At 31.8% G+C, this 27598-nt stretch overlaps 4 protein-coding genes across 4 annotated transcripts in view; 1 reads left to right on the plus strand and 3 right to left on the minus strand.

The window, feature by feature from the left end:
• Positions 1-27598, plus strand: part of LOC139091684 (dentin sialophosphoprotein-like) — a 95983-nt gene that overhangs the window by 7898 nt on the left and 60487 nt on the right.
• Positions 11096-15233, minus strand: LOC139091710 (probable cytochrome P450 6g2). Its single transcript, XM_070641869.1, is given in 10 exon segments — positions 11096-11480; positions 11544-12394; positions 12484-13018; positions 13277-13283; positions 13398-13406; positions 13733-13896; positions 13948-14437; positions 14521-14639; positions 14642-14796; positions 14851-15233. Coding segments are annotated over 10 exon segments (2781 nt in total). The 5' UTR covers positions 15117-15233; the 3' UTR covers positions 11096-11295.
• On the minus strand, positions 15534-17294 carry LOC139091686 (probable cytochrome P450 6g2). Its single transcript, XM_070641836.1, has 3 exons — positions 16902-17294; positions 15962-16812; positions 15534-15889 (listed from the first exon to the last, which is right to left on the minus strand). The coding sequence occupies exons 1-3, from the start codon at positions 17165-17167 to the stop codon at positions 15717-15719; spliced, it is 1290 nt and encodes a 429-aa protein (XP_070497937.1). The 5' UTR covers positions 17168-17294; the 3' UTR covers positions 15534-15716.
• On the minus strand, positions 17637-20386 carry LOC139091685 (probable cytochrome P450 6g2). Its single transcript, XM_070641835.1, has 3 exons — positions 19994-20386; positions 19054-19919; positions 17637-17914 (listed from the first exon to the last, which is right to left on the minus strand). Exons 1-3 carry the CDS (start codon positions 20257-20259, stop codon positions 17742-17744), a joined length of 1305 nt encoding a protein of 434 aa, XP_070497936.1. The 5' UTR covers positions 20260-20386; the 3' UTR covers positions 17637-17741.

A 27598-nucleotide genomic window follows, 5' to 3' on the forward strand; every position in this document is an offset into this window, starting at 1 on the left:
CTCTTGAATGGGTCAATCCATTCATGAGATTAACCTCTACTTTCATATTATCCCACCCGAGATGGATAATCGGGCGAATCGCATTTATCGTCATACTATGTCCGTACTAGGCCAAAATTAGATGCAAAAAACTACAGACCTGCGCATCCGCGCAAAAACTGGCTAATCTATACAGATCAGCTGTGCTGCTCTTTGCCAATTGTCATAAATATTTGCTGGTGTCGTTAGAGCAACTTCGTCTTATCCCAACAAACATGAACATAATCACCTAAATGAGCATTTTCATGAGCATACTAATTGAGAATGCTCAATTTACCTGAACATGCTCATGAGCATACTCCTTGTCTATTCTGGATACCGCTAATACGACGACATACAGGTGTTTTAGCAATCATGCCCTGCTGTTCGGGCCATCATTACAAATTTGACTTGAAGATCAAATCTAAGATTACCCTCCTCCGTAAGAAATTAACGGTTCCTCATCAATGCTTAAACTACCAAGAACTACTACAAATTTTCATCAGCTTTTCCTCATTCAACAATTTTTAAAAATCCAAGGCAATTAATGCTAATTAAAATAATTCATTCCAATATAGTACCTAAAGCTTAAATCAAAAGTGGTGATTTACTCAAATTGTTCCTCAAATATCATCAATTAAGATACAAGTACTCATTTTATGACCTTCCAAAAAATAACAGAAAGAATCAATAGCTCTTGATAATTTTCACCCATCATCCTACTCATAATATGAAATTAATGCCCCAATCTTATTGCCATCAACAGATAGAATTAAAGGCAAGCGCGCAGAATAGAATAAGTATGAAAAAAGTGATTGCGGGCATAAGTAGTGAAGCACAAGGCGGTAATGTGAGCAATTTGATTGGGTAAATTAAGAAATATAAGGTTCATTAAAGCAGAAAAGGTCAAATACTGAGATTTGATATGGGTCTATGAGCAAAAATATTCCTTTACATGCGATGATCATGATGACTATAAGAAAAAAAAATAAAGAACACAGATATTCAGCGTCAATGTGCTGTTGTGTATAAAACTATCATTATTACGTTATTATTATTACTATTATTATTCATGGAGCATTTAAGCTTTTGCTCAATTCCTATTTTTTTGAAAAAGGTTAATGGGTGGAAAATAAAAAAGGCATGTAAAGTAAATATCATACTCGAATGCCTTCTGAGAACTGTCACTAAATAATGTTACCATTTGTTGCTGTTTGTTTTATACGGTCATAATAAGAAAGTCTCTTGGACAGACATAAACATAGAGTTTCGAATGTTCCGCTATGAGCATGAAGAAATGATTTCGTGTGTTGCGCTAAATCATACATTAAACATGAAATTCTCGTTAATTCATATGCTTTTGATGATCAATTAGTAAAGAAGGGTAAAGAAGATTTTGATTCGAAAACGAGAAGATCGTGGATTCTTTGTACAGCATTAATGAAACTGATTCTATCAAAATATTGAATTGATTAATTGAAATTGATTAGATATTCAATAAGCGGAATGATTTCAAGAAATGTATTACTTGATTCTTATTTAGATGCTGTTCAATATTTTGTGAATTGAGTGATTCTTAAACTGAGGATGATTCCCTCCCATCTTCAAATGCTTACTTAATTGTATTCTAGGTTGTATTCACTAATTTCAAGGGTATGTAATGGATATGCCTACTTACCTACTTCGCATAGTCGTACATAGCAGCTGTGAACCATGGCTTCTCTCTATTTCTGACTGCCCATTGCCAATTGCCTAAAGCCTACACTGTCTCTATCAACAGCTTCCTTCCTGGAATGTAAAGGGTATTCGAGTCCAATTCAGTGAATAAGAGATAATATAGATGAATTGTGATCCATGCCATACTTCAGATGATGCCTCAAACTGGCTCTATCGTTGACTTCCATCTGCCAATTTCCCAAACCAAGTCCAACAACATCTCTATGGACAGCATCCGTCTAAGAATTCTTGGGTCGTCCACGTACTCTTTTAACATTTACAAAGGCGCATTTGATGACATTAGAATAGTGAAAACTGACAACACTTATATTCAAAACCTCTTATGTAGCTTGCATTGCTTACAAATAATTTCGTCACTAATAAAAAATTTCCCATAGATCAGAAATTAGCTTTTATGATCAACAATCTACAATATTTTTCTACATTGCGGTATACACTAAAGACACGCTCTAGCAAGTTCATACTCTTTAACAATAGAATCATCATTTCATGACCAAAGCTGCTATAAATTATTAACTATTCTTCTTCATAAACAGATTTATCAATTAATTGACTCAATAATCTCTCTTCGCTCTTGCTTTCTGTACATTCTCTTATTCACATAATTAACACCAATTCATATCATTTGACATGATCGCTCTCATTCTTACTAAATCTTCTTCATTCTCTCTCTCTCGCTCCTTCTATCTTCTTACGATTTTCTGATATTTCTTTTTTCCAATTTCACACATAAATTTGATTTTATATAAAAAAAAAATATCTCACAAAGTTGAGCATCATCACTAGCGCTGTTACGCTTTACTTCTTTATTAAAAAACTTCATTTTCACAATTGAATGAGCAGCAGTAATACGGCAAATCAGCTTTATATCAATTTTTTCATTAGACATCAATTAATTCCATAAAGTTGATGTGTCATGAGCGCCTGAAAGGGAAATTAAATTTTTGATTCTTCAGTAATTTCAAGATGTGAGTAAAGCTTATTTTTGCTGGGTTTGTGTAGCATAAAATAAGATTGACATTTAAATCCAAAGCTGCATAGGCCGCGATGGGTTTAAGTCAGAGCTCGAAGTCGACTAGAATTTTCTATGGAGTCGAGCTAACTTAATTTGATCATACAAAATCCGAGCCCACTTCGAGCTCTGGTTCAAGTTGGTCAGAATCACGACGGACCTGATGCATATAAACCGAGTTTAGCAATAAATCAGAGTCATTTTGATAAACTGATTTGGATTATTGAGACCCTATTTTGCATTCAGGAAGCCATACAGAGTCACAGAGACTGCATACAATAATACAATGTATTGCACATTATACTTTTAGAATTTGTTCAATATTAATTTGAAATTGAGTGACACTTAAATAATTTGCCCTGAAATTCATTTTATAGCATTTAGTCAATCATGAATCACCAAGCATCAATTATTGTAATACCAAACCAAAGTATACATAATTAAAGTTTCATTTCTATTAGGCTCTATTGCAGTGCTTCTCAACCTACTTTAAATCGCAAAATATTAAATTACATATCAAGCATAAGGAACGAATTCAAGGGACATTTACTTCTTTTGCGAAAGCGCACGAGTGCATATAGTCACATTAAGAGTTAATCTAAAGTTGGATCTGCCTATAGATAACTTCTGTCAATTTCTAATTTCAGCACTTTTGCATACTTGATCATACAGTAATCTCTTGGGCTCTTCGGTCTACCTCGGGATGGAAAATTCAAATAGTCATATGTAAATTTGTTAAATGTCTTCATACTTTTTGCGACTCACTTGAAAGTATTGCCTCCACATTGCTAAATCGTAAATTATAATTTAAGCAACACTGCTCCATTCAATGCAGCAAATAAATTAGAAAAAGTTTAAAAATTCATTTGAAAAGGAGAAAGAGAGAAAAAAAATGTTAAATTAGCTTTTTGCTTAATGATCAATTAAGCGTCTTAAAGCCTTTTAGAGGTAAAACAGTGCAAAGCAAAAAAGAGTAAATTGAAATTTTTTCAGAGTCGTTAGATGAGTTGAATAAAAATAGATTAAAATATGCTGCAATAAACAGAAATTATTTTATGCTTAATTGTAAAATCGATTTTTGCTTGAAGAATTTTATTGCCGTTTTTGCGGCTTTTTTCACAGTTTTAATTCCATTTAATTGACTCAATTATTTTATAGACTTGCTATGGATACAAACTAACTTTGTATCACATTGATTGCTGATTTCAATTAAACTTGGTATTGATATTGACTGCCTTTATTCAATATATTTGCTCACTTGGAATTGAATATAAATAGAGGAATAAAGGCAGAAGAAAAAAAAGGTCGATTTTTTTGGTTATTCAAATGAGAATTAGTGTTTATTATCTTGAAGAACGACCGAGATCACGAACACATTTGATGAAAGTTCCTTCCTTTGTTGATGGACAAAAATTAGCATTTAAATAATTTTTTGATATGTCTATAAAGTTTATGAAAATTAATAAATGCCTCAAAGTATGTTTTTGCCTCGTTTAGGGTCATAAAAATTATGAGATATGAAGCTATAAAACAATCAGGTATGAGCCTACCAGGAATGGAATCAATGGTAGGACAAGTCATAAATTTTGTGATTTCAGAAAATGTCAAGCAAGAGTCATTAAACTAAAATGAAAGTAACATAAATCTGTTTCTGTTTCTGAGTGAGAATGTACATGCTTGTCATCATGAAAACGCCTGAGGCTTACATGTCAGGTTTTATGAATGAGACTAATAAATAACAAGAACTTGTTAAAATTAATTTGGCAGATTTTTTTTAAATTTCCTGTGAAATTTCAGAAGCAAATTGGAAGTGTCATGACCTTTTCAATGACAATAATTTAGCAAATAAAATCATAATTGTTAACCTCCAGTTAGAGTTCACTAAAACTGTACATGTAAACATTATCTGTATTTTTTTCAACATGCTCATCAACAGAAAATGATTTGACTTTTGACACATGTAACAAGTTCCGTAGCGAATCTAATCAACAGTTGTTATTTTGAATATAATTCGACCCTAATAGGCGATGATCAAGCTTTTATAAACATACTAAGCAGAAGTCAACATTCGTGATCATGCTTATATATAATATTTTAGGCGAGCAAGCTCTCGGGAACATGTTCTTTGTCTGTTAGGGCGAATATCACAAGTAAAGCTTACTTGATGCCAGTTTTAAACCGAGATCTGCTAATGGATCCCAAATCCGGCCCTATGCTGGCGTATAACTAGCATGATACCGGATAGAAACCTAGTCCGGCACGTCGATCTAAAGCTGGTTCGGGTGGCTGTTAACAAAATCTCCGTGGCTCTAACGAGCTTGTCTTTTTGATCCCTTTGAATCTTATCATCCCGAACCTCATCACTGCGCCATTGCATACCATAAACTAATCATAAACGAATCTCCATAACCTTTTACAAACTAATAACCACAAACTTATGCTTCATTTAAAGCTTATGAACAATAAATCTCTAAAAAATCATGTTGTGTAACATCTCATCAGCTAACTAATGCCAAAATGATCCATAAATCTTGAACGAAACAACTCTTCATTGTAGAAAAAAAATGCACAAAACAAATTAACTTATTACGTCCATAGCTATAACTGCTTCAAATCATTCAACCATAAAATACATCTCCATTCGAACAGCAAAATCCATTCCACTAATTTACTGAACGATTAATAAATTAATAGGAAGAAGTTTAAATAAAAAAAGTGAAACTTAAGCAGCGATATTTTTAAAATGACTGGATCATAAAATCGTCATCAGTGCTGGCTTATTTCTCTTTCTGTGTTTTAAATGTCATGCCAATTATTTAGCAAAATATGCGATGATGAAATGAGAAAAAAATGTTATTGAAATAAAAACAAAAAAATAAACTTCCAATTAAGACAACAGAAAAGAGCAGAAATTATTGCCAATCTTAATTAAGCACAGAAATTGAGTTTCTCATTTGCAGCTTTTTTCACAGAAAAAATGTCTCATAATCGTTATAATAATAACAATAAATAGAATGAAATGGTATGACAACTTTGCAGTTTTTGGAAAATGTGTATTTTTAGTTCCTGACAATGAAATGAAATTTTAAGCTCCGTAAACTTGGCAATTAGGAATAAAGTATGGGTTTTGAAATTAAATATGCCTGACTTGTGGGAAGATTGCGTGACTTTTGAGGTTTTTCTAAAATGTAGTCTTAGAGACGATGACTTAGATGACTATGTTCATCTTACTTACTTGTGATCTTTAGTCTCCCTCAGATGTCACGTCCTTCTTTTGTTATCCATATGACTGCCAAATAGAGCCTTTTTCATTTGTGTAGCTATGGAGGATCACTCAGAGTCGAATCGACTTGAGTTGACTTTCTTCCTTAATTCACTGGTTATACAGAGCTATTGTGATCCATTCCTTCCTTCAGATGCCGCCTGAAACTGCTCCTATCAATGGCTTTTACTTGAATCTACATTATCATGCAAAATCCGAGTCGACTTCGGACTTTAGTTCCAATATCAATCCAGTATCAATCAGAACTTTCAAGACTTAAATCTAAGAAGATATAAGTAACATTTGATGCAATAATGAAGTTATTAAAATGCTACTGCCGTGTGCATTCACATTAGCAGTAAGAACACCAAGTCCATTTAAACACAAGCACAAATTAAGTACTAACTTTGAGAGAGAGAAAAATCCCAACAAATAAAAAACAATATTAACAGAGGAAATTAAGATTAATGGCAATGTCAACTGCTAAAGTGAGAAAACGACATAAATGAAATTAAACATTTTTCGTACAATGCACTTAATTCTTTTATATTTCTTCCTCTCTCACTCTCCTTACTGAAAATTCAGTGACTCTAAAAATTGTGCAATTAAATGTGACTTTAGACATTTTTATTGTTTGTTATGCTGCTCATTGCAATTTCTTTTTTCCTTTTATGTGCTATTTTCTTTCGTTAACGATCCGACGCGAGAATCGTTGGCATGGGACGACATTGAGTGTTTGAGGAAAGTTGAAGAAACACCAAAAGGAAAGATGAAGAAGAAGGCGATGGCATTAAATTATTAATTCCATGGTTGAGAATTTTCTCTCACTATAAAAATGACACTTGCAACAGCACGAGACATTCAGCAAGCAGTAGTAGTGGAAAAATGAAAATTTATTCTACGAAGAATTATATTTTTTCATTCTCATCATCAAGTCTGCTGCCGGTTGTTCTGCTGTATAGCATTGAAAAAATAAAGCTGAAATAATGAAATCATGAATAACAATTAAAAAATAAAATGGGCGGAAGCAGTGAATGTAATGAAGTAGAAATGTCCATTCATGCAGTGAGCATTATACACAAGAACCGGTCAGCAATTAAAAAAAATTTTTATGCTTCTTATTTTTTTTTTTTTCTACTGACGATGCCATATGACGAGGATATAGACAAAGACAAGCAGGGTAATTTATACATAGCGCGATGAGAAACTATTGATCTAGAAAATTCACCTTTAAATTAAATTTCAAATTAGTTTCTTCTTTTTATACAGCACAAGCATCGACAGAACAGAAATAAAAATTCTAAATTAATCGACAGGTTTTTTTGTCTTTTAAGAATTTTTATATTCTTCTCAAGTCCAGACTATTAACCTTCAAGAATCTTCTCATCATTAATCCATCATTCATAGCTGTCAGCATTTATATTTCAATAACCCTATAAATGATATCCATCTTGATGGCATTCTTAAGAAGCCTTTAAAAATGTTTTTATTATTAATTGGGTCACAATGATGACAATCATGATGAATTTATGATGATAATCAGATTATGAGGTTGTAATGACTATTTTAGAGGAATTAATTTTGGAGTTGTTTAGATTGGGATGATTTGGGTTTTTTTGGGGGAGATTTAATGATACTTAAAGGATGAGATGGAGGTTCTTCAGATTCTGTAAGAAAACAAGATTTGGGTATTAAGATTGGAATAACATATTATTTAATTCATGATCCGTGAATCGATGTCTTCGTTTATAATTAGATGTCATTTATATTAGACATAAATGAGCTCAAAGAGCATTTAAGGAACAGAACTAAATGTTTTCAAGATTGAGGTTATCTGTGATATTTAGGCTTCGTCGTGATTTCAATCTAATCCCGATTTTAATTTACATTGACTTTTTACTGAGAGTTCTTAAGACGGAATTAAGATACCAAGGGACTAACTCAGTTTCGATTTCAATTTGATCTGAAGATCTTCACGTGTAGCATCCACTCACTGACTGTCTTACTTCAAGCGCAGTTCCAAGCCATTCTCTTTTTCTATCTTCTACTAACCACGATCTATACAATCCAATGGTTAGAAGTGTCAACAAAATGCTGATATACTTCTTGCTGCTCATAGTGCAATCTAATGGCGAGATATCCACTACATATGCACGCTAAATAATCCAATTCTGAACATTTCTTTCATTACGCTAAATTTTCCATATTGCTCCAGCATGCTCTAACACGCATCTACATATCATATCACATCATAAACAATTCTAAACTCCCTGACCAGAATACGGAATCCCGACCAAAAAACATGAAATATTTCTAATGTCAAAATAATGAAACCAAAGTCATCAGAGATAAATTTTTAAAAATAAAATTCGCACAGCACAAAATTTTTAATGGAAGTAATTTTCGTAAAATTAGTTTATTTGTCGGTGTCGTTGCAAAAAACTTGGCAATAAATCATAATGGCGATTATGAATATTGTATTGTGCAAAATGAGTCATTTTAGAATTTTCAATTATATTAAAATTTTTCGCTCGGGACATTATTCCGTGAGCAGAAGCCAGAATGAATATTTTATAGACATTTTTATGATCTTGTGTATTTTCATTTAAATTTTGGAATCACATTTAATTTTGATTTTATTAAGAGATGTGACTTGTAAAGTTTTCGTGTATTTTTAATTATTTTTGGGATATTTTGGTGTTCCGAGGGTCACGAATGAAGAAGGATCTGCAATGGATCTCTATAGGCTCTGCAAAATCTCTCTTATTAACACCAAATAGAAGCCATCTTCTTTTGGCGACAATATGGCTTCCAAAAAAAGGCGGCTTCCATTTGGAGTTAATGTGTCTCTCGGGATAGGATCCGCTTTTGCTCTTTTATTAACACCATATGAAAACCACCTAGTTTGGTTAATGAGCCATTCGGCAACCAAAAATCGCTAAATTGAGAATCCTTTAAAGTCCCACGGTTAAGACTTCTACATTTGTGTCGTTCGGGTCTCGATATTGATAAATGAGATAAAATTAGTGGAACTGATAGAGACTTTTAATAGAGAAAATACTTTGTAGCAGTAGTAAACTTCTACTCCATGAGATGCCAGCATTTAACTTGATATCTAATCGATTTGAGATTGAATAGTAATTTATTATAATTAATTTTTTATGGCTGTCCATAATTCTACTCTTTTTGTGTTCTTCATCTCTTCCCAATATCTTTAAAATTGTTTTATTGCTTTTTTTCCTCTTCCTTTTCATTCTTCTCATCTCTTGTTTCTCTCCATCCATTCATCTCATCATTATTCTACCATAAAAACATCACATTTGGCATTTCTTTATGTGCATTCATATGATATTTGATAATTTTTTTTTTGTTCAGTCCTCATATTCCTCGTACCGTAAATGCAGTTTCATTTTCATAAGATTGTTTTCTCTCTATAATAAATAAATTACTATCAACAACGTTTTGAGAATCATCTAAAACTTATGTCTCATCCACAATATTCATGATCATGTTGATGCATAAATTTCTTCTACGAAGCCACAAATCGATTTAATAATAAATAGATGTGAATGGTTTTACGAGGCTTAGAATCTATAGTGTCGTTCATTTTTATGGAATTTAACAACGGGGAGGGACAATAATGTGTTTTTAAACGACTTCCATTAGTTTATTTTTGTAGGTAAATAAAATCTTTGCATAAAACTCCATCAACAGATGCATTGGGTATGAAATACAATACAATATGATGTATTTTTTAAGACCTGAATGAAAAATTTACGATATGATTACTATCTTACTGAATATTCACAAACATACAACATCCAATCCTGAATGCATGAGAACATTAATGGCTTCAGTATACATTAAGTATAGAAAAATACTTTCTAGACAATTTTATTAAAATGTTTGAAGATATTGAGTTATTGAGTATTGTTAGCATTTAACCTAGATTCAAACAAGTATCATCACTGATAGAATCATTAAATTCATCCTAGTCAAGCTTATACATGCTGAAATATATAAATCAATCGAAACCATATACTCATAAATTTCTGTTACTCCTCAATACTCCTAAGAAAAATGTCTTATTTATGAAGATAATTAAAAATAATGGAATCGAGTTTCAAAATTACGGCAAATAGCGTTGCAGCTGAACTTTAGCTGAAGTCTATTGACACGAAAAATATTGCCTACTATTGAACTAGAGGCTCTGAGATCCTAAATATCGGAAGAATCGATTGTACCAAGTCCATTGATTCTCTTAGTTTGTATTAAGGAACGGTGAACTCATCCTGTAATAACCAGAGCCTCGTTTGACTCCGCTCCTCTATGTGGCTTGAATTGACGATATTCACTGCGAGAAGGTGGTTACTATCTAAGTGTAAGCAAGTCCATGAAGAGAACAGAATTAAAATGATGTCGATTGCAAAAGCTGGAATAGATCTGAAATTAGACTTCAAATATTTAATTAAGTACAAATATAACATATGCGAATATTTTGCATAGCTTTTTTAAAAGACATCCCCCCTCAATAACAAAACAATGAAAATTAATTCCTCCTCTAAAATAACATTTTATAGTCCTCTATAATTCTCAATAAAGAACAATAATTTAATTCCCAATAATTTACAAATTGTACACGCCGAACGACACATGAGTACTCAATATCTGTTTAAATTTTTCAAGCCCTCATTAAATAAATACTGGCACTATTTCAAACATTTAATTAATAATATTTACGAGCTAATTATCTCCATTGAATTATGTACACATTTACAAGCTATTAAATAAATTTTCACATTATATTGGAATTGATTTTTATATCACATATATTATCGATTGTAGGATTTTAATCAATGATTGAGTGAAATAATATAATTAATTGCATTAAAAATAAATGTAATGTTAATTTTTGAATAATAGAAAGTCTAATAGAAATGGACATGCTGCTTGTTTAAATCAAATAATAATGCAATTAAAAATTATGTAATTAATTTAATAAATCAACTTACAATAGTAAGCTATGAAATACACACAATAGAATTAACATGAGAATGGGTAGTAAATGAAAGTTTAAATTGAAACAGATTATGCAATTTTAAGCCAATGACTATGAAGTAAATGAAAATAAAATTCTGTAAAATTTGAGACTATAAAGACACAAATGAAGCTTTGAACACCAAATGGATGGCGTGAAAATGTAAATGCCATTCAATCTTCTTTGAATGACTAGGGAGAATCAGCTACAAATTATTGCAGCTACAAACTATCGATAAGCATTTCTTACAAGTTTATTCTTAATAAATCTTAAAACTATCGGAACCTCAGATTCTATCGCTAAAGCATTCTTAGCTAATCGAATTTCCTTCGGTGTCCCATCCGTCATTTCCACTTGAAAATTCATCAAAATTTTAATTACCGCCGTCTTTGATTGCATAAGACCCAAACGTTCTGTGAATGATAAATATAATAAATTTTTTAAAAAATATTAATTATTTATGCAAAAAGCTTTACCTCCAATACATGATCTTTGTCCAGATCCAAATGGAAAATTGGTAAACTTGGGAACAAAATCAATAAAATCCGGTGAGAATCTCTCGGGATCAAATTTTAAAGGATCGTCATAATATTTCGGGTCACGTTGTAAGCCATAGATGGGAATAAAGATGGGCATCTTGTAAGGAATAACAAAGTCAGAGTAAGGCTTCAAGGAATATCCATTGGGATTGCTACATTCTCGATCTAGGAATGGAAGAGTTGGATAGATTCTAAGAGTTTCAAGAATAACTTGATGAAGATAAGGCGTATCGTTCATGACAATGTCATAAGTCAATTCTCCTTGATTTTTTAACAACGCTTCTCTTAGTTCTACTCGTAAACGATTTTGGATGTCTTTGCGTTTTGCAATTTCATACAAAGCAAAGGTGGCCACTCCAGATGTTGTTTCATATCCAGCTGTAAAGAAAGTTGCGGCTTGTGATATCAATGGCTTAATGTTTAATGGCTGTTTCTCATCATTTCTCAATTCAATTAAAATATCGATCAAGTCATCCCGGTATTCTTCTGACATTTCTCTCTCATGCATCACCTTCCTTATCGTTTCAATCAAAAATACAGTTCCTTCTTCTGTAAACATTCGACAATCAAATAGCCTACTAATTTCTGGTAAGAGAAATAGAGTAATTAATTCTAATTTACGCCAAACAGTGAAATCAAAAATCTTTTTAGAAATATACGTAAATTTAGATTCTGGATCATTGAGACAATTTGCATCAAGACCAAATGCAACTTTTGCAATAACATCCGTTGTGAAGAGAGAAAGTTTTTCTCTGACTTTCATTTCAACCCAATCTTTATCCCATGCTCTGAAGATTAGAAGATTAAATGAGAATTAGCAGAGCTCGAAATCAAGTCGAATCGATTCAAGTCGTTTTAAGAACTTAAAGTCACTTACATTTGTTCCATATGGTTCACCAAATTATCACCAATTTTATCCACAAGAGAAAACATTTGCTTTAAATTTCCACTTGTAAAGAAATGCGTTAACTTTTTTCGAAGATTTCTCCACAGTCCATCTTTGGCTAAAAATAAACTGTCTCTGCCGATTGGATCGTGATCTCCTGAACCTCCTACACGATTTGAAAAACTGTTGAAATCTTGAACTAAGATCTTTAGTATTAATTCTGGATCTTTAATAACTAATGCTGGCTTATGAAACATAAAAATCCCAAAAAACCGATCTCCTATGAATTGTGGGTTATTATAGATTCTATCGAAACACTCATAAATTCCTTCATTTCCAAAAATTGATTTCTTTAACACTCCAATTATAGGAAAACTATCTAAATACGGCACATTATGGTTTTCAAAGTAACTAAGCCTCTTGTTAAGAAAGTAAAAAATACATATCACAATTACACTTAATAAAATTATTGTAATATCATATTTATCCATTCTCTCTTGATTGCTGATCGAGTTAAAAGCTGTAACTAAAAGTTTTAAAAATCTGTTTTATTCGATTTTATTTGTTTTTACCTAGTTTTTCTTAATTATCTTATTATTACACGTTTTACACTTTTTACACGCTTTTTTTACTTGTCTTAAATTGAGTTGACATTCTGTCTGTCTGTCACCTTCAAAATTTGTGACCCGTTTTTCGACGACTTTTTCTGCTCTAATTATGCTGTTTATTTTTATACATAAGCGTCCAGGAGAACAAATTGATATTTCATCATTAAATCGCTAACATGCTTCCTTATATTTGAATTAATTAATTTTAAATTAAATATGGAAAAAACTCCATTGTCAATTATGTGTGTTTTGAATTCACATTATCTAGACTTTTTAATCGAACTGGAAATGATTTACTTTGATTATCTAAAGATTAATTAATAATGTGAATTATTAATTATATTATAATTTAAATCTATTCTGGATATTTAAGGAGGGCAAAAAAAATAAGTGATTTTTTGCGGATATTCTTAGCAAAAATTTGAATTCCGAAAAAACAGTTATACTCTTGGATGCTCCTGAATCTTGCTTTTCTGTAAATATACAGTATTAGATGTTACTGCATCTTGCTTTACTGTAAATATAAGGTTCTGGATGTTACTGGATCTTTATGTGCCATATTATAAAGTCCTGGATGTTACTATACTGTATATATTAAGGTCCTGGATGTTACTGGATTGAAATTATTTTACAAGTTCATCCTTAACAAATCTCAAAACTATCGGAACCTCAGATTGTATCACTAAAGCATTCTTAGCTAATCGAATTTCCTTCGGTGTCTCATCCGCCATTTCCACTCGATAATTCATCAAAATTTTAATTATAGCCGTTTTTGATTGCATAAGTCCGAAACGTTCTTATGCTAAATTTTTTAAAATATATTAATTATTTATGCAAAAAGCTTTACCTCCAATACATGATCTATTTCCGGTTCCAAATGGAAGATTGGTAAACGTGGAAATTTTGTGAATATTATCCGGTGAGAATCTCTCGAGATCAAACTTTAATGGATCCTCAAAATATTTCGGGTCACGTTGAATTCCATAGATGGGAATTAAGATGGGCATCTTGTAAGGAATAACAAAGTCAGAGTAAGGCTTCAAGGAATATCCATTTGGATTGCTACATTCTCGATCTAGAAATGAAGTATTTGGATAGATTCTAAGAACTTCAAGAAAAACTTGATGAAGATAAGGCGTATCGTTCATGACAATGTCATAAGTCAATTTTCCATCAGTTTTCATAATCGCTTCTTGTAATTCTGCTCGTAAACGTTCTTGGGCGTCATGGCATTTTGCAATTTCATACAAAGCAAAGGTGGCCACTCCAGATGTTGTTTCATATCCAGCTGAAAATAAAACTGCGGCTTGTGATATCAATGTCTCAATTTCTAATGGCTGCTCATCATTATTTCTCATTTCAATTAAAATGTCGATCAAGTCATTTCGTCGAACTTTCGACTTTCTCTCTCATTCATCACATGCGTAATCGTCTTAGCCATAAACTCAGTTCCTTCTTTTGTAAACATTTTCAAATTAAAGAACTTAGTAATTTCTGGTAAGAGAAATATAGCAGTTAATTCTAATCCACGCCAAAAGTGAAATCAACCATCTTTTTAGAAATATATGCGAATTCTGATTTTGGATTATTAAGACAATTTGCATCAATACCAAATGCAACACTTGCAATAGCATCAGTTGTGAAGAGGGAAAGTTTTTCTCTGACTTTCATTTCAATCCAATCTTCACCAAATGACCTGAAGATTAGAAGATCAAATGAAAAAGAGTTTTAAAAAGTTAAAGTCACTTACAATTGTTCTATGTGGTCCAACAAATTATCACCAATTTTATCCAAAAAAGGAAACATTGACTTCATCTTGCCACTTGTAAAGAATGGCGTTAGCTTTTTACGAAGATTTCTCCACAAACCATCTTTGGACAGAAATAAATTGTCTCTTCCGATTGGATCATGATCATCTGAACCTCCAACATGATTTACAAAACTGTTGAAATCTTTAACTAAGATCTGTTTAATTAGTTCTGGATCTTTAATAAGTAATGCTGGCTTATGAAACATAAAAATCCCAAAAAACTGTTCATTCTTGAATTGTGGGTTTTTATAGATTCTGTCAATACAGTCATAAAATCCTTCCTTTCCAATAATTGATTCTGTTAGCACTCCTAGTATAGGAAAACTCTTTAAATACGGGACATTATGGATTTTAAAGTAATTAAGCCTTTGGTTTAGCAAGTAAAAAATAAATCCCAAAATTGCAATAAATAGAACTATTGAAATATCAAGTACCGAAAATGACATTGCTGATCGAGTTAAAGAAACTAAAAGTTTTTAAATCTATTTTATTTGATTTTACCTCGTTTTTCTTAATTATATTATTGTTAGGTACACTTATTAAGTAATTTTCTCGAGGATGTTCTTTACAAAAATTTGAATTCCGAAGAAACAGTTATATATAAATCTTCAAAATCCGTTAATTTTTATTGAATTTCAACAAACTGCCAGATACTTTTGGATGCTCCTATATCTTGAATTATGTATATATAAGGTCCTTGATATAACTGGATCTTTAAAAGCCGTATTTATAAGATCCTGGATTCTAAGTGTTACTGGATCTTGGTATACTGTGTAAATGCGGCCATGGATGTTACTGGATTAGAGTTATTTTACAAGTTCATCCTTAACAAATCTCAAAACTATCTTCACCTCAGATTGTACCGTTAAGGCATTCCTAGCTAATCGAATTTCCTGCGGTGTCCCATCCGCCATTTCCACTCGATAATTCATCAAAATTTTAATTATAGCCGTTTTTGATTGCATAAGTCCGAAACGTTCTGTGAATGATTAATAAATGTTTTAAAATAAAAGCGTGTAAAAATATTAATTATTTATGCAAAAAATTGTACCTCCAATACATGATCTATTTCCAGTTCCAAATGGAAGATTGGTAAACGTGGAAATTTTGTGAATATTATCCGGTGAGAATCTCTCGGGGTCAAACTTTAATGGATCCTCAAAATATTTCTCGTCACGTTGGATGCCATAGATGGGAATTAAGATGGGCATCTTGTAAGGAATAACAAAGTCAGAGTAAGGCTCCAAGGAATATCCATTGGGATTGCTACATTCTCGATCTAGGATTGGAGTAGTTGGGTAGATTCTAAGAACTTCAAGAAAAACTTGATGAAGATACGGCGTATCGTTCATGACAATGTCATAAGTCAATTCTCCTTGATTTTTTAACAACGCTTCTCTTAGTTCTACTCGTAAACGATTTTGGATGTCCTGGCATTTTGCAATTTCATACAAAGCAAAGGTTGCAGCTCCAGATGACGTTTCATACCCAGCTAAAAAGAAAACTGCGGCTTGTGATATTAATGTCTCAATTTCTAATGGCTGCTCATCATTATTTTTCATTTCAATTAAAATATCGATCAAATCATTTCGTCGAACTTTCGACTTCTCTCTCTCATTCATCACATGCATTATCGTCTTAGCCATAAACTCAGTTCCTTCTTTTGTAAACATTTTCAAATTAAAGAACTTAGTAATTTCTGGTAAGAGAAATATAGCAGTTAATTCTAATCCACGCCAAAAAGTGAAATCAAACATCTTTTTAGAAATATATGCGAATTCTGATTCTGAATTATTGAGACAATTTGCATCAACACCAAATGCAACACTTGCAATAGCATCAGTTGTGAAGAGGGAAAGTTTTTCTTTGACATGCATTTCAACCCAATTTTCACCAAATGACCTGAAGATTAGAAGATTAAATGAGAATTAGCAGAGCTCGAAACCAAGTCGAATCGATTCAAGTCGTTTTAAGAACTTAAAGTCACTTACATTTGTTCCATGTGGTCCAACAAATTATCACCAATTTTATCCAAAAAAGGAAACATTGACTTCATCTTGCCACTTGTAAAGAATGGCGTTAGCTTTTTACGAAGATTTCTCCACAAACCATCTTTGGACAGAAATAAATTGTCTCTTCCGATAGGATCATGATCATCCGAACCTCCAACATGATTTACAAAACTGTTGAAATCTTTAACTAAGATCTGTTTAATTAATTCTGGATCTTTAATAAGTAATGCTGGCTTATGAAACATAAAAATCCCAAAAAACTGTTCATTCTTGAATTGTGGGTTTTTATAGATTCTATCAATACAGTCATAAAGTCCTTCCTTTCCAATAATTGAATCTGTCAACACTCCAAGTATAGGAAAACTCTTTAAATACGGCACATTATGAATTTTAAAGTAATTAAGCCTTTGGTTTAGAAAGTAAAAAATAAATCCCGAAATTCCAATAAATAGAACTATTGAAATATCAAGTACCGAAAATGACATTGCTGATCGAGTTAAAGAAACTAAAAGTTTTTAAATCTATTTTATTTGATTTTACCTCGTTTTTCTTGGTTATTTATATTTATTGTTAGGTACACGTATTGGGGGATTTTCTCGAGGATATTCTTAGCAAAAATTTGAATTCCGAAGAAACAGTTATATATAAATCTTCAAAAACCGTTAATCTTTATTGAAATTCAACAAACTACATGATACTTTTTAATGCTACTGTATATATAAGTTCGTGATTATAACTTTATCTTTATAATTCGTATTTATAAGATCCTGGATCTTTCTATCCTGTATAAATATGATTCTGGATGTTACTGGATTAAAATTATTTCACAAGTTCATCCTTAACAAATCTTAAAACTATCGGCACCTCAGATTGTATCACTAAAGCATTCTTAGCTAATCGAATTTCCTTCGGTGTCTCATCCGCCATTTCCACTCGATAATTCATCAAAATTTTAATTACCGCTGTCTTTGATTGCATAAGTCCGAAACGTTCTGTGAATGATTAATAAATTTTTAGCGCATTTTTGAAATTTTTTTCAAAAAGGTAGCTTAATAAGACACAATGTTCGGTCGTCCGTTCGGTCGTTCGTTCGGCTGCCATTAAAAACTTTTTATCTAGACATCGTAGAGAGCTCGGAATGGTTTTAAAAGATCAGTTCCATAAAGTTATTGGCGCCCCGGGCATTTAAAAGTTTCAAATCAAAGCATAAATACTATAATTAACAGTTTTTCATATTCATATACAACAACAACAAAAACAACAACACGTCTTTTCATTGTTTTACAGTGTTTTTCAATGTGTGTCGATGTTTTTACAGTGTTTACTGAACAATGTTTGAATTTTTTTTGACCGTTATGAGGTTTGAATTATGAAAATGCGTTAAATGATTAAGTTCTTAAATTTGTGGAAGTTTTATATGGATCTTGTTTTTTAGATCTGAAAGTGACCTGGATCTTGGTTTTTAGGTCTGGAAGTGACCTGGATCTTGTGTTTTTGGTCTGGAAGTGAACTGGATCTTACTGGATCTTGTGTTTTAGGTCTGGAAGTAAGATGTTCGGTCGTTCGTTGGCTGCCATTACTGGAATTGTGTTTACCTAGACATCTAGAAGTGAATGGTTTTAAAAGATCAGTTCCATAAAGTTATTGTTTAAAAGTTTCAATTCAAAGCATAAATACTATAATTAACAATTTTTCATTTTCATATACAACAACAAAAAAAACAACAACACGTTTTTTAATTGTTTTACAGTGTTTTTCAATGTGTGTCGAGTTTACTGTTTACCGAACAATGTTTGAATTTTTTGACCGTTTGGTTTGAATTATGATCCGTTAAATGATTAAGTAAATTTGTGGAAGTTTTATATGGATCTTCGTTTTTTGGATCTGGAAGTGACCTGGATCTGTTTTTAGGTCTGGAAGTGACCTGGATCTTGTTTCATGGACTAGAAAGTGACCAGAATCCTACTGAATCTGGTTTTGAGCTCTGGAAGTGACTTATTAATCAATTACTGATCGCTGGACAAAAATGCGCTTAAGTCCCTCGATCAATAACACGATCAATAACAATACAATGTAATTTTTAAAAATAAAAGCGTGTAAAAATATTAATTATTTATGCAAAAAATTGTACCTCCAATACATGATCTATTTCCAGTTCCAAATGGAAGATTGGTAAACGTGGAAATTTTGTGAATATTATCCGGTGAGAATCTCTCGGGGTCAAACTTTAATGGATCCTCAAAATATTTCTCGTCACGTTGGATGCCATAGATGGGAATTAAGATGGGCATCTTGTAAGGAATAACAAAGTCAGAGTAAGGCTTCAAGGAATATCCATTGGGATTGCTGCATTCTCGATCTAGGAATGGAAGAGTTGGGTAGATTCTAAGAACTTCAAGAAAAACTTGATGAAGATAAGGCGTATCGTTCATGACAATGTCATAAGTCAATTTTCCATCATTTTTCATCAACGCTTCTTGTAGTTCAACTCGTACACGTTCTTGGATATCTTCGCGTTTTGCAATTTCATACAAAACAAATGTTGCAGCTCCAGATGACGTCTCATGGCCAGCTGAAAAGAAAACTGCGGCTTGTGATATCAATGTCTCAATTTCTAATGGCTTCTCATCATTATTTCTCATTTCTGAATTTTTAATTTCAATTAAAGTATCGATCAAGTCATTTCGATGAACTTTCGACTTTTCTCTCTCATTCATCACATGTGTTATCGTCTTAGCCATAAATTCCGTTCCTTCTTTTGTGAACATTTTAAAATTAAATAGCTTACTAATTTCTGGTAAGAGAAATAGAGCAGTAAATTCAAATCCACGCCAAAGAGTAAAATCAAAAATCTTTTTAGAAATATATGCGAATTCTGATTTTGGATTATTGAGACCATTTGCATCGACCCCAAATGCAACACTTGCAATAACATCCGTTGTGAAGAGGGAAAGTTTTTCTTTGACTTTCATTTCAACACAATTTTTATTCAATGACCTGAAAATTAGAAGATTCAATGAGAATTGGAAGATCTCGAAGTCAAGTCGTTTTAAGAAGTTAAAGTCACTTACATTTTTTCCATGTGGTCCAACAAATTATCACCAATTTTGTCCAAAAAAGGAAACATTGACTTCATCTTGCCACTTGTAAAGAATGGCGTTAGCTTTTTACGAAGATTTCTCCACAAACCATCTTTGGACAGAAATAAATTGTCTCTTCCGATTGGATCATGATCATCCGAACCTCCTACATGATTTACAAAACTGTTGAAATCTTTAACTAAGATCTGTTTAATTAATTCTGGATCTTTAATAAGTAATGCTGGCTTATGAAACATAAAAATCCCAAAAAACTGTTCATTCTTGAATTGTAGGTTTTTATAGATTCTATCAATACAGTCATAAAGTCCTTCCTTTCCAATAATTGATTCTGTCAATACTCCAATTATAGGAAAACTCTTTAAATACGGCACATTATGGATTTTAAAGTAATTAAGCCTTTGGTTTATCCAGCAGAAAATGAATACCAAAATTGCACTGAAAAGAATGAGTGAAATATCAAATCCCGAGAATGACATTACTGATCGAGTTGAAAGCTGTAACTAAAAGTTTTAAAAATCTATTTTTGCGATTTTATTTGATTTTTAATCATGATAATGCAAAAATAGTTCCTTACGTGTGTTTACTTAAATACGTATAATCACAAACTATTATCAAATAAACATCACTTGACATTGCACGTGAAAGTGATACTGTCGAGTCAGGAAATTATGTAAAAATTGGAGTGTCACTACTATTACGTTTAATCAGAGCTGGAAGACGCCTCAGGCTTTGCATGGAAATATTCATACTCCATATGAAATTCGAGTCGACTTCCATATTTTTTGGGGTACTTTGCCGATAATCGATTGTAATCGATGACCTTTGACTTAATTTACAATTTCATCCCTAACAAATCTCAAAAATATCAAACCTCAAACCTGATGTGCCAGGTTGAACTTTATATCGCCATTTCTAGCTAATCATCTCATTCGATGATTGCACGAGTCCAAAATGCTCTGAGAATGATTAATGAATTTTATAGAAATTAATTATCATAAATAATTAATGCAAAAATATAACCTTCAATGCACGATCTACTCTTAGTTCCAAAGGAAGATGGATAAACGTAGAAACATTATGAATATTCTCCAGTGAGAATCTCTCGAGATCAAACTTTAATGGATCCTCAAATAATTTCTCGTCACGTTGGATTCCATAGATGGGAATAAAGATGGGCATCTTGTAAAGAATAACAAAGTCAGAGTAAGGCTTCAAGGAATATCCATTGGGATTGCTACATTTTCGATCTAAAAATGCAAGATCTGAATGAATTCTTAGACCTTCAAGATGAAATTGATGAAGATAAGTCGTCTAGTACATGACAATGTCATATGTCAATGTTCTATCATTCTTCATCAGTGCTTCTTGAATTTCTCGTCATAAACTGTCTTGTCATTGATAATGAGTTGTTAGCAAATCCAACAATGCTTAAATACCAAAATTTGTTAAATATCCAACAAAACATTCAATTTTGCATTCAATGACTAGTCGGAAAAAAGTCCATTTCAATCGAAACGATGTAAATCCACATCCACATTCTCATGATACAGCTAGAAATCACGCTGAAAAGAACCTTGAAAAGACACTAATCTCCATGAGAGTTTCAAATCAAATGCGAGCCATAATCTATAGGAAATTGGAAGAATAAACTGACTTTAGCAATCTTTTTCTAACCTCAATATGACCCCCCACATATATCATCCTATACTCATTCCATGCCACATTTCTCACAATTCACTTTTTAGCTTCTAATTCGATAAATAAAACAAAAAGTGTATAAGAAAATAATTTTTACTCGTTTAACAAAACAAGCACGATTTCGCTGTAGCAGACGAAAAAAAAATTAATTCAATAAAGAATGGAAGTCGATTACTTACTGTTACTGCATGTTAAGATGAATATAACGAGCAATTCCGACATAAATTATTGTTTTAAGATATTTTTTGATTATTTTCAATTTTTTACCATCCTTCTTATGCTCTAAGTCAGTATAACTGCTATTTTCATTCTTTTTGTTGCTTCTTACTTATTTCTTATTTCCATTTCTATATGAAATGTTGATGTTCTTCTCAGTTTCGAGGTTAATTGGAGCTTAAGACATTTCTCTCTTTTGGCTCTTTTTTTTACTCTTTTATCAATTAAAAGCGCTTTGATTTCTTTTATATGTTCACTGCCTGTCCATCTATCCATCTATCGAGAAAATGGAAATACATATTTTATATATTTTTATGAGATTTATTTAGCTCTCACAGAAGGGAATGAGGAATTTCAATTAAGTTGTGCCACCAGCTTTGTAAACTTTAAATGATATAGCCTATCTACATATTTTGGCCGTTTGATTGATAAACACATAAATAAAATTATAACTCACAAATAAGACCAAACTACTTACTAGTTTAAGCGGCGGCATTTCATGTCAAATTGAGAGAAATCTTTTATTTCTTTCCTCTTCTTTACTCGATAGACTTCACATTTAGATTCATAATGAAATTAGTCTCATAATCTTAATTTAATTTCTGTCGATAAAACAGAAACTCGTCTTTAAGTGAAATGGACTTAAGGAATGTGTGTCTTTTTTTCTACGACAGCTGGTGGTCCAAAAATGTGACTTTCTCACATCTTTTATTGTGTCTCTTATCTCTCCACACAGAAGACATTCATCCTCCATCTCCTTGACTTTATTCCTTTAATAATGATGACGATGCATCATTCGATGGAGCTCCACACAACATATTCTTTTTTTTTCAGACAATCATTCATTGTGATGATTTAATTCCATCATCCATCTACTGGTATTGACATGAAATCAATAGAAGCATGAGAATTTCGGAAGATCAGAAAAAATTGTCATTGAGAATTTTTCTTTTGAAGATTATTTTTATTCTCATTATCAAAGAATGTTCTTTGATGAATGAGAAGAGTCTTTTGAGAAGGAGGAAGAAGAAGCAACACGATGTAAGAGGATGTATGTTGAGCATTAAGCTAATTTAATTGCTTTATGAATTTATTGAGCGAATAATTTGATATTTTATGATGTTATTTAAAAGGATGTGACGTTATCACGAGGGTGACTGATGATATTTGAGTAGGTTAAAGTTCCTGCCTGGTTTCTTTCCATAAAATTTGGGAATTTAAGTTAAAGAGCTTAACATTACCGAGTGGACAGTGTGTCATAATTTGTCGTTTGTAACTAGATCGACGGTCAACTAGGACAATTAGGTTACGTAATGAAACTATAAATGCATCGCTAAAGCTGCCATATGGCATCTATATGACTGCCAAATTTAGACTACCTCAATTTAGTGTTAATAAAAGAGATTTGACGGAGTCTTTCAGTTCTGTGACAGAATCTTCTTCATGTGTGTCGTTCGAATTAGAATCCGGTTCCATAAATATGCCAAAGGCAGCAAAAGTTCAATAAACATTTCTCACAAAAGACTCAACTCCAATCAATCACACAAAAAAACTCATCAAAACAATTGTCATGAGAATTAAATTGAGTAGCCGTCCTGCAGTGCATATTGCTCATTTTTTTCTAAGTCCGTCACAACAATCATTCAAATCTTCTATATTTCCGGTCAAAAGTCGACCTTCAAACCCTTCACAAAAAAAGTATATATTTCTAAACCTTCACACGATAATATTTTTTTACTGGTCAATAAACAGAGACCAAAAAAGATATAAATTTCTGTTCCCATAGAAATAATACTTAAATACATTGTAATATGCTGTAAGTAAGTAAGAACGATAGACAACTGAATAAGGAAGCATGGAATATATATAAAATGTTTTCATTTTTGATGATTATCTCATTGTCATCAAATTTCTCTTTTTTTCTTCCTTCTTCATGTCGAATATGTTGAGTTTAAGGAACAAACTTACACAATACAATATTATTTCTTGTTATTTTTTATAAATATATCCACCAAAAAGTCATTAAAAGGAGAAGAAGAGAAAATATACTTTAATTCGGTAAACATTAAAAAAATAATAAAAGAAAGAAGAAGAAGTAGAGAATGAAGAAGCGAAATCATGATACCGAGAAGTAAGAAATACAAAGAATTGTTAGAATTGGTTTAATTGGAACCTTTTCAGAATTACACACATTAGACAAAAAATACAAAAAGTTCATATACGACTGAATCTACATAAAACAAAATTCGACGGCAATTCCCATACATTTTTCATTTTTTTTTTTCGGGTGTCTTTAGACTAAGCATTAGCATTATTTTGAATGTGAATAAGCAGTAAGCTCTTTTCACATGTTTAGCTGCTGAAATGACTTTGAAAATTACTTTACAACAAAAAATTGTACATTGGAATATATAATTTGTGTTATATTCGTATTTCCATCTTGTAGCGTTGCTTATGTTCCCTGTCATTCTTACGTTATGACATCCTCAAGAGTCGAATCAATTGAGTGATTAATATCATGAGAAAATAAAGAATATTTTTTGAAGACGATTATTATGATGAAGATGATGTATTTTTGGATTGATGATTTATTTTGATAATTTTCTACTGAAGAATCATAAGCGAACTTTAATGGCAAGCAGCTGTTGAATGTCTAAAAAGTGTAAGACATTTAAATTTAATATGAAAAGTAATTTGTATTTGCGGATTTGAATATTTCGATAATTTTTGTGGTATATTTATCTAGATTTAAAGTATGATTAAGACATCAAGAATTTTGCCATAGCTACACATATATTATAAGTATGTGAGATAAACTTAAAGACTAGTCACGATAGATATTATGAATAAATTGAGTTATTAGAATTTTATGAAAATTAACATCATTTCCATATGTAATCTTGTTAGCTTCTGACTAAATCAGAGACTAATGGAACTTACGGAAGTTGAGTATTTTGAATCTGTCAAAATGGGGCAACAATAGGAATCATAATCATAATTATAGATTCTGAAGTCATAGTTTCAACGAATTTTTGATACTTTGATCGAGACCCAGATTACGGAGACTGAGACAGAGACAGAGAAAAAGACCGAGTCTAAGACAAGGTATTCCTTCAAAGTCTTAACCATTGGATTCTTTGCCGCGATATCGAGAACTCTTTATCACAATGGCGTTAAGTCACAGACATTGCAACGACCATTTGCAATTTATAATTCATTGCATTAGCAGCACCTCATTATGAACCATTGCTGTCAAATTAACAATTTTACTTTAAAATATACCACAGCAAATTTTAACAATTCACAGCAAAAATCAATTGAGTCCCATTTTTAATGTCTTTTTTTTTTCAATTCTCCTCATCAAATTTGTCGCATTCTCCTTGCCATTCTAACAACATCTCGTTATTAGGAATGAAAGAAAGAAAAATATTTTTATTACATTCAATCCACAACACATGCCAAACCAAAGTAAGAACATAGCGTTGTGACATTGAAATTAAAGTAAATTGAAAAGTTGAAAAAGACTGAACATCAATACAATGGCAACGGCTAGAGCTACAACAGCTGCTAATAAATATTAGAAATTTAATCAAAAAATTGGAAACGAAAATGAGAGAGAATGGAACAGCACAGAGATTTTTATTCCATCCCTAACTGGTCCCTTTTTTTCAATCACAATAGTTTGCCTGCTTTTTTCAGATCCGTATCTATTCATTCACTATTCATCTATGTGACAATGAATAGACATTAGAGTTAATAATTAATTTTATGGCTCATGCTATGGCACAATGTGTTCTGTGTACGCCTATAAAATGAGCATTGATCACGATACTTTCTGTGATTTTCATTCCCAATTCTGATATGGTTTTTATAGGGTGGAAAAATGAATTTTTCTCTCTCAATTAATTCCTTCTATTCTTGGTATTTTTAGCCCTGAATGGCATGTCATCGATTTTAATTCCTATATTTTCATAATTTTAGTCTGCACAATATTAAATTGAAATGCGAAGATTAACATTTTTGCTCATTTTTATTTTTGTTGAACCCCTCAATAGATATATCCCCTGAAGATGAATTTTGTGTGAGAATATTTTTTAAAATTTAATAAATACTCATTAGTCATAGTCATGTTGAGACTTTATATTCCTTCCTCTTCTTATTGTGATTATTAAATTTTGTCAAGATTTGAAAATATTTTCATTCATCAAGAAGCAATTAGAGCATGATGATGAAATTTATACTCAACTACGTCATTCTACGGCAGTGGTGGGCAAGCTGTCAAGCTGTGTGTCACTTTAAAATGCCATAAACCGCATACCATGGGCGGATTCAGTCGTAGTGCATTATTCCCGAGAGATAGACCTTTGACTCCGCTAAAAATCTTTTACTAATACCAAATGGAAGCCGATTCCAATTATAACTGTTACTGCCATTTGGTATTTGTGCCGCGGCACACAGGTTGTCGACAACTGCTCTATTAATAAAGAATAATCTTCCGCTTCTTATTAAGTACTTCATTATCGTAATTGAGTACTGATATAGTGATTGACTTGCATAGTTAAATTAATCATCGGAAGAACTTAAGCACAATGTCATCAAATTAATAACCGACATTATTTATAGAATGATAATGCCTCAATAAAAGAAAATCATTCATTAAAAAGTAATTGTGTAATTCCTTTATTAAATCATAACCATAAATTTTATGCAGACACGATAGGGAAATAATGGAAATTGTTTACATAAAAACTACAATTAAAAATCATTCGAGTCTAAAAAAAAGCCGAGAATAATTAAACAAAGATATTAATTATTTTTATCTCAATAATAGCCGCTGGATAATCTTAAGACTATAGCTTAATCAAACTAGTGATTCTTTTATTAGATTTTTTAATTCAGAAATGGATTAAAATTAAATCGGTAAAATCCAACATCAAAGAGACAAAAAACTGAATTTAAAAGGTTAGACTATGTCGGAATAAGCCTGTATACAAATAGATCAATATTTCATTTTATTTGTTTCCCACAATAATCAGGTAGACAAATGAAAATTTTGCGAATATTGGTTAAGAAGAATACGGAATTTTTAAAGTGAATTCTGGACCTTTTCTTTTCATAACAGCCTTGAGTTGACATGTTATGATTTGAATAGTTGTATGACTAGCTCTATGGGCTACTAACTTAGAATGTGACTAAGAAATAGGATTCTAAAGAATACAGTAGATTTGAGAAATAGAATTCGTCATTATGCCTTTAGAACTAAACATTAGCTTTATGTTGATCTAGCACTATCCGAATAACAGATACAAATAGAACTCAAAAGACTCCGTCACAGAACTTTAAAGGCTCCGCTAAACTTCTTTTATTAACACCTAATGGGAGCCGCATCCGTTTGGCGTCATATGCATACTTGGCGCCTATTTTTGACAGCCATGTTTTCAAATCATGAACATTGTATCCTTACCTAACAAAACACAGCATAAACTGACTCAACATACCTTTAATCTAAGCATTCTAAAGTCCCAAACTGCTTAACATTCTGAAACATAAAAATTGAAATTTATAAGCCGGAAAGCATCAAATTAACTATTATGACAAAAAAATCTGTCTCTTGTGCACATTAAAGGAACATAGAAAATTAAATTTAAATCCACAGCACTA

Source organism: Chironomus tepperi, unplaced genomic scaffold, assembly GCF_022539635.2.
Source record: "Chironomus tepperi strain 1889 unplaced genomic scaffold, CSIRO-AGI_Ctep_v1 contig_260, whole genome shotgun sequence".
Classification (NCBI taxonomy): Eukaryota; Metazoa; Arthropoda; class Insecta; order Diptera; family Chironomidae; genus Chironomus; species Chironomus tepperi.